Raw genomic sequence first — 13,155 nt, forward strand, 5'->3', positions numbered from 1 at the left:
TGCTAACTCTCTACTTCAGGGATTGGAAGTGAATCCATGGCCTTCTCAAGCCTGTCACTCAGCCCTGTTAGTCAACAGTGCTGTAGCCCACCAGGCTATAAGAGAAGAATGTCATGTCGCTCTGCTCTAAAGGTCCAATTAAATCTGTCAGAGCTTACTCCTTTTCCCCATAGTTCCCTCCTCTCTGTCCCCACCCTGCCTCTCATATGGTGTACTCCTACCTTTCTTCGTTTCAGATATCTTGACAACAGCCCATATTTACATTTCCCTTTGATGTTTACAAAGTAATTTATATATATCATCTCATTTGACTCTTACCACTGTTCTGTGAGATTTCCATTTTACAGATAAGGAAACTGACATTTTGAGAGATTTAGTAATTTGCCTATTGTTACATAGGCAATAAATATCAGAGGTGGGATTAGGATCCATCCTGGATGTCTCTGACTCCTACGCTAGCGTGGTATTCTCTCTGCTATGCTGCTACCCCTGGTCTCACCAGAACTTGGCATACTACCCTACCATATTAACCCGCAGTGAGACCTTAAGCTGTCAGGAAATCTTTATGATCTTTATGCTGTCCCTGCCTTCTCTTGCCCCGCTCTTCAAAATGGACCTCTTAATATCATGCCTGGGTGGTGTTAAACTGCACCACTCTGCATTTCCTGGGTCCAGATAGACACATTTTCACCCAGATTGTTTTCCACCCTTCCTCTGCACACACCCTTCCCCTTCTCCCTCCTGTTTTTGCTTTCCACATTTTGCTCTGAGAACTGTAATCAATCAGTACTACCATTGCCTCTGGAAAAGTTTTGTTAATTTGACTGCCTTATTATTCACCTTCTGTGAGACTTCCCAGACCAGAGCTCCATTCACTGTTCACCTCTCCCCTATGACTTCTTCAAATTGCCTTCACCAGACCAGAATCATAAGAAAAAACGTTTAATTTATCCGAAGTCTGAGCCCCTACCATGCTCAGCTTCCATTTCCTTCAATATTCTAATCCTACATGAAATATTCCTTATTCTTTATGCTGAATAGGGTGGCTTCAGAAGATGGAGCAAAGTGAATATGTTTTCTGCTTCACAAAAGAAAATGGAAACCACTTCTCTAGCTATAGAGTGTGTGTGTGAATCTGGAGAGCTATAAGTAAACAGGCATTTATCGTGGCAGACCTTGCTTGTTTCTAACTCATTTGCAGTTATCTACATCAGCCATGTGACCAGGTGGAAAGAATGCAGGCTTATGTTCCCAGTTTTCCAGGGTTCTAGGAAGGAGCAGCTTTGGAAGAAATGCATGATAGTGTGGGGATATGGCCTGTCATTTTTCTTTACACCCTGCTTTGCCTGATGATTCCTTTTGCCTGGAATTTGAACTGGGCCTTTAATTGTAAAATGCACCATAGGTCAGTTGTATTTTCTTCTGTACCTCCTCCTCCTCTTTCTTCTTAAGAGTCTCACTTGTGGACTACTTGTATGCGGTCACTATGCTGGGGATAAAGTTAATATGAAATAACCAACAGAAGTTAGGTGACTAGGATAGGAGATACAGTGCCCTAGGCAATGACAGCAGTGACAGGTGCCCTCAGGAAGCTTGCAATCTAGCGTTTATCAACAGCTAAATCAAGGCTGAGTATGAGAAGTGTGTGGAAGGGACAAGAGATTGGGGAGGAAGGGAGTTAAAGTCAGTCAGGGCCAACCTTTGTGAAACTTCCCTCATAAAATTCCATTCAGAGCACATTTATGAAGTGCCTGCTGTGTGAAGGGCACTGTGCCAGGCTTTGGGAGTACAAAGACAAAATAAAATATAATCCCTGATTTTAAAGAGTTTACATTCTACTGGAGGGGGATACTAATGCAGATTAAGTAGATACTAGCTTATCTGTGCAAGGAAAGAACGTTGAGGACTAGGGACATCAGGAAAGGTTTCTCATAGGAGGAGGCCTTGAAGGAGGAAGAGTCTGCCTTTTTTCATGTTTGATCCAGGAAACTTTAGGCCTAACGTTTGCTGGAATCTCTGTCAGTCTGATGATACTCATTAAGAAGGTGATGCTTTCTGATCTCTTAGTCACATCTTGCCTGCCAGGTAAAAGGACATACTTAGCATGGGGAAACATCTGACACACATCTAAGGAAGATTGTACAATCACAGGGGTTCGAGTAGAAAGGATCTTAAAGGCCATCTAAATCAACCCTCTTATTTTACAGATTAGGAGACTGAGGTGAAGAGAGTCACTGGAAGAGTGACTTTTCCAAGGTCACACAGTAAGTGTCAATAAAAGCCAGGATTTGAATCTGAGTTATAGGATTATAACATATAGTTCTAGAGTTGGAAGAGACTTCAGGGGTCATCTAGTAGTCTGAGCCCTCTCATTTTACAGTTAAGGAACTGAGGCCTAGGAAAGTTAGGTGACTCATTAAGGTCACATTCTTGGTAAGTTGCAGATCTGAGATTGAACCTAGGTTTTCTGACTCAGCAGCACCCACTGTACCACTTTGGATTTTCAAGTCAAAAAGAGGTGTTTTATTTAAAAATTTTTTTTTTATTTTAAAGAGCTTATTGTACTCATTCACAAACATTCACTTTCTTAACACTTTGCCTCAGAAGTTATGGTTGGAACCATTTCTTTAAAGAAAAAAAAAGAATATCCCTACTACCTGAAGCTGATATGTGTTTCAGCCATGATAATTAAAACTAAACTTTTCATTTTGGAAACACTTGGCCAAAAAAGTTTTCGAAGGAAAAAGACAAAATCAAGTAAAGAAAAATTTTCCTTCTGCCCAGTGCTCAGATTTTTATAGATTAGGATTTAATAGAGTGTGGCTTGCCTAATTTTGGATTGTTAAGATGTGCTCAAATAAAAAAGGGTTTTTTTGTTTGTTTGTTTGTTTTCGAAAGCTAGCTTCTTGTTTCATGACATATTACCATTGTGCATCAGATACTAGCATTTTGGTTTCCTAGTGAATTCTAGAACTAGGTTAAGCTGACCTGAAGTGGAGTGTGCTATGTAGAAAAGTGGTTGATCACAGGCCTTTGTCCTCCAGTTTTTTAAGTATTTAATAAATCCAAAGGCCTGGAAATTTGAGTGCTGCACTGCTGTGCACCAGAAGTATTGATAAATTCTACAAGCAGCCTTGCTGTTGCTTTTCATGAGATGAAATTCTGTTGCAGTATATATGTCAAGATTTCACACATGAAAGAGAGGCTCTCCTATTTACACCCAATGTAAGTTTGTTTTCTAGCGTTTTTCTGTAATAATGAGAACTGCGTCTTCATGCATTCATCTTTTCACCATGTCTCAGGAGACTAAACTAATGTCTTACATAGAATCTAGTTTATGCAATAAGAGGTTTGCTTGAAGGCACTGGGGATAGTTTTGCCTGGGCAAGACTTGGGGGAGTACGATCATTGTCTTCAATTGTTTGCAGGCTAGTCCTCTGGATCACTTTATACACCGAGAGTTGGAGGTATCTTATCTGTTCCTCGTTCAGTTTGGCTGGCCCATAGGTCAGATTTAGGAACAATGACTAGATGAATGATAAAACAGGTGTTACATGTTTACTATATTCCAGGGCCTGTGCTTAGAGCTGGGCATAGAAATATGAGGAAGAAAGACCTTCTCTGCCCTCAAGGAGCTTACGTTTTAATGGGAGAAAGCAATAGGTAATGGAGAGTTAGAAAGGGATTAGGAATGTATGCGCAGTGGCATGATTTGGAAATAGCCCCCAAATGACATGGAAACCTTTTTTGGAGCAAGATGATGAGAAAGCTCACCAGTTTGAGCTGGAGGTTGAGAGAAGAAAGAAGTTTGGAGAGAGAGAGAGAGAGAGAGAGAGAGAGAGAGACAGACAGACAGACAGAGACAGACAGACAGACAGAGAGAGACAGACAGAGACAGAGAGAGAGAGAGACAGAGAGAGACAGACAGAGACACAGAGAGAGAGACAGACAGAGACACAGAGAGAGAGAGAGACAGAGACACAGAGAGAGAGAGAGACAGAGAGACAGACAGAGACACAGAGAGAGAGACAGACAGAGACACAGAGAGAGAGAGAGACAGAGAGACACAGAGAGACAGACAGAGACACAGAGAGAGAGAGACAGAGAGAGAGACAGAGAGAGACAGACAGAGACACACAGAGACACAGAGAGAGAGAGACAGAGAGAGACAGAGAGAGACAGACAGAGACACACACAGAGAGAGAGAGAGAGAGAGAGAGACAGAGAGAGAGAGAGAGAGAGAGAGAGAGAGAGAGAGAGAGAGAGAGAGAGAGAGAGAGAGAGAGATTCTAATAAGGAATTTTCTAACAATGGTTTGGAATGCCTTAGGAGGTAATGGGTTCCCCTTCACTGGAGGTCTGCAGTCAAAGGCTGGGGATTTCGTTGAGGGCATTTTTATTTAGGTACATGTTGGAGTAAATAATGTTCCTTCTAGCTCTGAGACTCTGTGATTCTATAATGGTACTTCTCTTGTGAAGTGTAATACATTTAGAAAATTCTTCCCATGGAATCTGGATGAAAAAGTGCATTATGTAATTTGGTACTATGATTTACAATGATGCCTTTTCTTGAACTTGTTTACAAAGGGAAGAATTTAGAAATGACAGTTTCTGGAGTCTTTGGATGAATTGTGATTGTCCATAATGGCTAAATGTATGTATTCGTTCTTTTCACTAACATTTATTAAATACTTACTGCTGGTACAGCTCTGTCTGTCCCTGGGGGAGATAAACAAATTGAGATGAGACAGCTAACAGTAGATAGTGCAAGCCTAGAATGCTCTCCTTCCTCATTTCTACCTGCTGTTTTCTCTGGCCTTCTTAAGCCCAGTTAAAATCCCATCTTTTTTTTTCCTCTTCTTTTAGCTAGGCAATGAGGTTATGTGACTTGCCCGGGGTCATGCAGCTAGTGAGTGTTATGTGTCTGAGGCTGGATTTGAACTCAGGTCCTCCTGACTCCAGGGCCGGTGCTCTATCCACTGTGTCACCTAGATGCCCCTAAAATCCCATCTTCTAAGGAGGCCTTTCCCAACCCTTCTTAACTCTAATGCCTTTTCTCTCTTAATTATTTAATATGTATTCTGTGCATAACTTGTTTGAACATATTTGTTTGCCTGATATCTCCCTCATTGGATTGTGAGTTCTTTGAGGGCAGGCATTCTCTTTCACCAGAACTTAGCACAATGCCTGGCACATGGTAGGCATTTAATAAATATTTGTTGATTAACTGATTAACTAAAACATTAATATAGGTAACTATAATGTGCAATATTACATGTTAAGTAATTTTATTGGCACTTTATTGAAGTGCCAAAAAAGTGCTATGGGAGGTTTGGGGATAAATATCATTATTGGTTGGGGGAAAGGGGAATACAGGAAAGACTTCTTGGGAGAGGTGGCATTTGAACTGTTTTGAATAATAACTAGCATTTATATAATGCTTTAAGGTTTATAACCATAGGAGGTAAGTAGTATAAGTTAATATCATCTGTATTTTGCAGGTGAAGACATTAAGTCTCAGAAAAGTGAAGTGACCTGAAGGATAAGTAATATTTTAGGTGTCTGGAATGGGTGAAGGAAGAAGTCATAGCATAGAAGTGCGAAAGTGTAAGACATTTTTGGGGATAGTGAATAGACCTATTGGGGTGACAATTTAGGAATGGCAGGAGATAAAGCCAGAAAGACAGCTTGGAGCATGATTGTGCTGGCCCTTCAGTACCTAAACAGTATGGATAGCATTGTGTCCAAATCATCACGGGAATCAGGAAAGCTTTTCCAGATTGGGCATGACAAGATGAAAGTGGCCTTTCTGGAGCATTAGTCTGTGGCAGTGTGCAAGAAACGTTGAAGGAGGGAAGAGGCTAGAGGCAGGAAAAGCCAGTTAGGTAGGAAACTATTGCAACAAAGCAGGCAGAGTGAGCAGTACAAAGGGCTTTGTTACTTAATACTTTTGTTATCTTGGACAAGTCATTTCCCCTCTCTGGGTGGGCCTCGTTTTCCCTGTATGTAAAATGAAGGGGTTAGTTTAGAGGTCATATTCTGGGATTTCATCATGGAGCTCATGCCTGGAATAGGGTTGCAGAATGGGAGAGTGGGACCGTAAGCCAGAGGTATCTTTTAGTACAATTCCCTTGTCCTGTCCTTGGGGGGATAACGCATAGGGGAGGGTTCACCTGCAGAGCAGAAGTCGTAAGAGTTCAGTGACAGAGGGGATGACTTAGAAATCCTTAGTGTGCACTAATAGAGTCAGATAGAGGGGCTTGGAGATCTAGGTGGTGGAGTGGCCTGGCAGATGATGAGGCCTGGAGACCTTCCCTTTGCTGGAAGGATTATAGTTGGTGGACTCCCTGATCATCCAGGTAGCATGAGCAGCATTATCCATTCTGCAGAGTGGTGGGCCCTGGGGCCAAAGTGCACCTGAGAGATTATCTAGCCTAACCCCTTCATTTTGCACCCGAGGAGCTCGTGTGAAGCACTCAAGTGGACTTGCTCAGGGTCAGTAAGTGGCAGAGCTAAAACTTAAAGTTTGGAGGAAGGGCAGGATTAAGGGGAGAAAATGATGTGTTCGTTTTAGACATGTGGTTGGCTACGGTGACAAGACATCCAGCTGAAGATGTTTAGAACACTACTGGGGATGTAGGACTGGAGTTCAAGAAAGAAATTAGGGCTGGATATACAGATTTAGGATTCATTCACTTGGAGGTGATAATTGAACCTCTAGGAGCAGAAGGGCTCTACCAGGAAGAGAGTGTAGAGAAAGAAGTGAAGAGGGCCCAGGACAAGCCCTTGACAGATACTTCACACTGAGTGGTTAGGAGATGGGTGATAATCTCGGAATTAAGATCTAGAAACAGAGTAGGGAGCATTTCTGTGTAAGCCAAGGGAGAAAAAGGGTGATCAGAAATATTAAAAGCTGCAGAGGGCTTAAGGAAGATGAGGACTGAGAAGAGACCATTGGATTTAGCAGAAGTGTGACTTAAACCCAGGTGGTACTGGTTTAGAGGCCAGCTCTCCACTGTGCCATGCTGCATGTGAAGCCTAGAGAGTCAGAAAGGTCAAAGGAAAATTAGATTCTGCTCAGGACCATTTCAATATTGAGCTTACTTTGTTTGAGCTTTAATTTGGTTTGTTGTATTCTAGTTCTTTGAAAACTGGTACTACATGCCTAGCACATATAGTGACGGGCAGCTAGGTGTTGCAGTGGATAGAATGCCAGGCCTAGAGTCAGGAAGACTTCTCTTTCTGAGTTCAAATCTGGTCTCAGACACTTACTAGCTATGTAACCCTGGGCAAGTCATTCAACCCTGTTTGCCTCCGTTTTCTCATCTGTAAAATGAACTGAAGAAGGAAATGGCCAACCACTTCGGTGTCTTTGACAAGAAAATGCCAAGTGGGGTCATGAAGACTCAGACGTGACTGAACAACAACAACTTTTATGGTGACTCTTAGAGGGAGGTCATAGAGCCAAAGGAGTTTGACTTGGTAGGTCTGGGTTCTCTTCCCAGCTCTGCCACTCACTGACCCAGGTGACCATCAAGTCATTTTCCACCTCTTTGAACTTCAGTTTCCTTGTCTGAAAGTGGGGTTCACAGGCCCTGTCCTTTTTCCTTCTTCCCCTATGCGTCGGTTGTGTGATATCATAGATGTAAAAGCACTTTGAAAAGCGTAAATCAGGATATAAATGAAAGCAATGTTTATGCTTGAGTGTGAATTAACTGTGGTTGGTGGGAATGTACTTTTACTTTTAGCCCAGTTCCCTTTTTTTGAATAAAGCAAAGCCAAGAAGTGATTGGGATACTCATTTCATTGTTGCTTATGTGGGGAACTGAGTACCCGAGTTAGAGTGAACTACTATGCACAAGATGTACAGTTGAAGAAATGCTGGGTTTGGAATTAGAAGAGCTGGGTTCAAATTCTAGCCCTGCCACTTGCTGCTTATGTGACCCAGGAGCTCTTAATCATGGGTCCAAGGACTCATGATTTCTCTAAGTCCTTGAACAAGAAAAAATTTGTGTCTTGATTATCACTAACTTTTCATTTCTTCAGTTATTTAAAATGTTAATTCTATTATAGAGCCCATAGTTTTTATCAGACTGCAAAAGGGGTCCACAATGCTAAAAAGGTTGAGAATTTCCAATTTAGTCCAAGTCTTCCATTTTATAGATGAGGAAACTGAAGCATTGAAATTAAGTGCTCAAAGTTGCACAGCTTATAAGAATATAAGATGGTATTTGTATCCAGCCCTTGCTGACTCTGAGTCCATCATCCTGTTTTTTCAGCAGTGTGTGACAGAGCTAGGTTTCAAATTTAGGTCCTTTAACTCTACTTTTAGGGCTTTTTTTTCTCTATCCCATGTTTTAGAGCCTTTTCCTCTGTGGGTAGGATCATAGAGTCATCAGTTTAGAACTGGTAAGGACTTTAGGCATCATCCAGTCTATTCTGTATCTCTCCTCCATTTTACAGATGAGGAAACTGAGGCCTAAGAGATATTCCCAAGGATACATAGTAGGTATAGCAGAGTCAGCATTTGAACCCAGGTACTCTCACTCCACGTTAATTTCTTTTATGATTGTTTGTGATCTCTTTTACTGTGTTTTTAGTGCTCTGTGCTTTTTAATTTTCACTGAAAACAGTCCAGTGTGACCCTCCCTCTCCTCCTTGTTTCCTTTCACAGCATCAAGGCAAGTTCCCAGTCCCTGGTGGAAGGTGAGGATGAAGAGAAGGACCAGAGGACAATTACAGTTAACCCTGCCCACATGGGGAAGGCATTCAAGGTTATGAATGAACTTCGGAGGTACATTTCCCATTTCACATGTACTTTTGCCAAGGAAACTTGTCCCCTTGGAGCTTCTTGAAACACCATCAGGGCTTGCCATTTGCATTTTCATGTTTTTTTCCCTTCTTTTATACATACATACATACATACATACATACATATATATATATATATATATATATATATATATAAATTTTAAATTTATTTATTTTTAGTTTTCAACATTCACTTCCATAAGATTTTGAGTTTTAAATTTTTTCTCCTTCCCTTTTCTTCCCTCCCACCCTGAGATGGTGTACAATCCTATATAGGCTCTACATATATATTCATGTTAAACATATTTTCCCATTAGTCATAACGTAAAGAACAATTAGGACTAATGGGAGGAACCATGAGAATGAAGCAATAAAACAAAACAACAAAGGAAAAGGAGAGCAAATAGTATGCTTCCATCTGCATTCAGACTCCATATTTCTTTCTTTGGGTGTGGATAGCAATTTCCATCATGAATCTTTTGGAATTGTCTTAGATTCTTGCATTGCTGTGAAGTTCATGTTAGTTGTTTAAGAGTTCAAGGTGAGGGGAGTTAGGACAGCACCCCTGTGCTGTGTCTCTTCCTGCCTACCTTAGGAAATTGACTTGGTTTGATTTTTTCCCCCCTTTCAGATTTATGGAGAACAAGGCTTATGCAAATTGAAAACCTCCTTTCCTCCACTCCTTCTCTTTTTATATTTCTGAAGAGTCTATTGCCTTGGAATCAAAACTAAGAAAAGATTCTTTATAAGTACAGTAGGTCTGTTCATAAACTTGGTTTCCAATCAAGCCAACTACTTGAAGACTAATAATAGAATGATTGGGACACCTACCCACAATTGCAGATTAAAGATTCCGAATGCCAATGTACATCTTCTCTTGCAGTCGTACTCAGAAGGAATTTGTTCTTCAGACTGAACTTAGACTTAGCTTGGAAGGAGCCCTGCAGAAGTGGATATAAGATTTACTTCCGTTCCTGAATAAAGCACACACTTTCCCTTGAGCAAGGGAGGGCACGGTTGAGCATATGCTTCCTTTTCGTGGGATGGATGTATCTGTGCTCTTTTTTGCTTATGAACAAGAGAGTCTGAGGGCATGGCATGTATGCTTAGCTTTTTGTGAACAAAGGAAAGGCATCAATTTTTTGCTCAGCCAAATGCATTAATGTAAGCTTGTAGTCTGTTCCTTTCTTTGCAGGGTCCAGGGTTGCAGGGAGGCTTTGAAAATTCCTTTAGAATAAGTTTCTTCTCTTGTCCTTACTATCCAGGTTTAGTAAGAACATAGGGAAATGTCTCTGACTGGCTCTATGGGCTATAGGGAAATAGCCCAAATAGCCTTCTCTGGTCAGATTTTTCTGCCTAGCTTCTCTTAGGCTGTGAGTGTGTGTTACTTTCGTGAATGGCCTAGCATCTTGCTCTTGAGTTTATAGCATCATAAAATGCTTTATCTTTGTTCCCTAGATACCATCTAGCTCCCTCAACCTATGTGATTTGTGTCCTCCTGATTTGACGAGATTAGCTATATATAGGCTACTTGCTTTGCTCAGTTTTTTTCTATATTTATGGTTATTTGAGATAAGGAAAGAACAGATAGTTGAAATCCATTGAGATATCAACCACCTAATTTCACTGATTAAAGATGGATTGACTTGACATCTCTCCCTTTAAGGCAGACTCTTGGGCTGCTTTTCTGTCTTACCTGTCCTTGGCATCTACTCTTTCTCTTTTCATAGAGACCTCAGAATCCATCCAACTCATATCTGTATAGGAATCTTCTCTTTCACATCCTTGTCAAGTACTTGCAGATTTCTAGTGCTGGAGAACTGACCATTTCCCAAATGTAGCTCCTTCTACTTTTGAGTGGTTCTAATTGTTCCAAAGAGCCTAAATCTGCCTCTTTGCAACTTCTGCTCAACTTCCTTTGTCAAAATTTTATACGCTATGTCTAGAGAAAGAAAATTAAGTTTGGAGGTTGTGATAGAAGCAATATCTTAATTCCTCCCCCTATACAAGTTAGGCTAGTTTTTGCTTAAAAGATATTGGTATTATTCTGGAGACTGTTGGTTCAGGAAAGCAAAGACTTTGGTTGTTAACAGCATTTCCTTGTTAACTCAGTACAAAACAGCCATGAGAAGCTATAGGTGCTCTTTATGATGCTGGTAGGACCTCAGTGGAGAACTACAAGGCAGTGTCACTCACCTGAATCAGCTGTAGGACATTGACAATCAAGGACATTGTCATTCAGAGGAGGTCACCCAGGATTGGTGAGGATTGGAAATAATAGCATGCAAGGACTGACCGAAGGAACTGGAGATGTTTGGCCAGGAGGAGAGAGGACCTGAAGATATGTCATGAGGATAACAGATGCAGATAGGCCTGGATTTGAACCCCAGTTTTATTTTGGTTTGCCTTCGAGGGTATTCAGGAGCAGTGGGAAAAAATTAGAGGCAGACTTAGGTTTTTTATAAGGAATACTTTTCTAAATTTTAGGCTTAATGGATGGAATAGTTATCTTAAAGTGGAATAGGCTGATTCAGGAAGCAGTGGTTTCCTCCTTATTGTAAATTTTCAAGGCTTGATGACCGCTTGTCATAGATGTTGTGGCAGGAATTCTTGATCCAGCAGTTGAATAGATGGCCTCTGACATTCTATAATTCTTTGATCTTCCATTTCCAGGAGGATGGGTTTGGTCATGTGCTATGTGGGATTCATTTCACTCCTTCTCCTTGTTCCCAACCCAGGTTTTTGCTCATTCATTCAGCCTTTATTAAGCAGCTGCTAGATGTAGACTATTATACATTGAACTAAGGGTGGTAGAAATGTGATTAAGAAATTGTTCCTACCTTCAAGGAATTGACAATCTAATAAGGGAAAAAGAATGTATTCAAATAAACAAAATGTAGTTCGGAATGTAACTGCAAAATAGAAGGATAAAGTGCAATGAAATCAGTTGAAGGAACTTTTAGATGGAGCTGGACTGTGTCCTATTTCTAAGTTTTATGCAGCAACAAGCATGTGATTAGCAGTCTGTGAGCACAGTGTTTTCATTTGGGTCTTTGGGGGCACAGCACTGCAGTGCCCCACTTAGAATCTTAAAATCTTAGACTTGGAAGGAATCTCAGCAACCAACTACCCAGTTTCTTAAAGCTAGAGAGAAGTGGGAGTGGATCAAGGTAAAGCAGTTAAGAGGAGAGTGTATATACTTTAGTACCCCAGAGGCTGATTCAATTGAAACAATGAGGTGGTTTAAGCCAGAAAGAGTCCCGTAAATGTTTGTGCCTTTTGTGGGAAACTGGACCAGAGGATCTTCCCTTCCATGGATTAAGCTAATTAAGTGTTTAAGAACTTGTGATTTTTTTTCAGTTTTCACATTTTTTTTCTCAGTTTAAAACTATTTTAGCCCAAGCACACATGTGCTCTGCTATTTATGAATCACACAATTCATAAGTTTTCTATTAGGTTTACTTCCCTGAGAGAGAATGGAGTGTTGGTATGGTAACGCACCAGTCTCTCAATCTCTCTCTATTTATCCCTTTAAAACTCGAGTCTGGGCCACAGCTGCTCTTCTGCCCTTCAGGGACAGATGACTATTTCTCCCATCGGAACTCGCCAGCCCAGGATTTCCTCACCATTTGTAGACCTTCGGGAAGTCTCCTCTAAGGTTTAGAGACCATTGTGACTATTCTTGGAAAGAAGGGAAGAAGAGTGGTAGTCAAGGGTCCCATGCACAGTTATTTGGAATTGATAGATAATCCCGGAAACCTTATCTTGCCTGTTAAGTTTAAGATCAGAATTGGTAGTAGAAACAAAAAGAAATTCCACTTACCCTTGGCCCTGGACTCTATCTGAAGATGGAGTAGTGGAATGATGACCAGAAAATTGGGAGCAAGAGGGCCCTGAATACTTTATACGGTGAATCTTTAGTGCCTGAAGATTTCAGAGTGAGCTATATAGTTGTTGGGAGTTGTCCCATTTTTGTGACACACTTGGTGACATGTGATGACAGATGGATATCACCTGGGGAGGTGGTGTGGTACAGTGGAATGAGTGCTGAATTTGGAGACAGAAAGCCTGGGTTCCAATCCTGGTCTGCCACCTATTACCTGAATCACTTAATCTCTCTGAGTCACCATGTTTTTGTTTGTAAGATGAGAAGGTTGGACTAGTTGACTTCTAAGGCCCCTCCCAACCTATTACTACTATAAAATTTGACTTGTCTGCCCCTCATTTAAGGCTGCTGCAAGTGTTGTCAAGGCTGGGCCAACTCTGCCCTCTCAGACCTCTCATTGCGTGCTGTTCTTGCACCTCTTTAATGGATTTATCTTGTGAAATTTTATAGTACAGTTAT

The 13,155-nt window shown here is 41.1% G+C and overlaps 1 protein-coding gene across 1 annotated transcript in view; it reads left to right on the forward strand.

Moving 5' to 3' along the window:
* Positions 1 to 13,155, forward strand: part of KLHL3 (kelch like family member 3) — a 161,481-nt gene that overhangs the window by 3,998 nt on the left and 144,328 nt on the right. Inside the window, 1 exon segment of the mRNA XM_020991250.2 lies at positions 8,674 to 8,793. Coding sequence (XP_020846909.1) covers positions 8,674 to 8,793 — 120 coding nt within the window.

Source organism: Phascolarctos cinereus, unplaced genomic scaffold (genome assembly GCF_003287225.1).
Source record: "Phascolarctos cinereus isolate Bilbo 61053 unplaced genomic scaffold, phaCin_HiC Scaffold_2;HRSCAF=192, whole genome shotgun sequence".
NCBI classification, from domain to species: Eukaryota; Metazoa; Chordata; class Mammalia; order Diprotodontia; family Phascolarctidae; genus Phascolarctos; species Phascolarctos cinereus.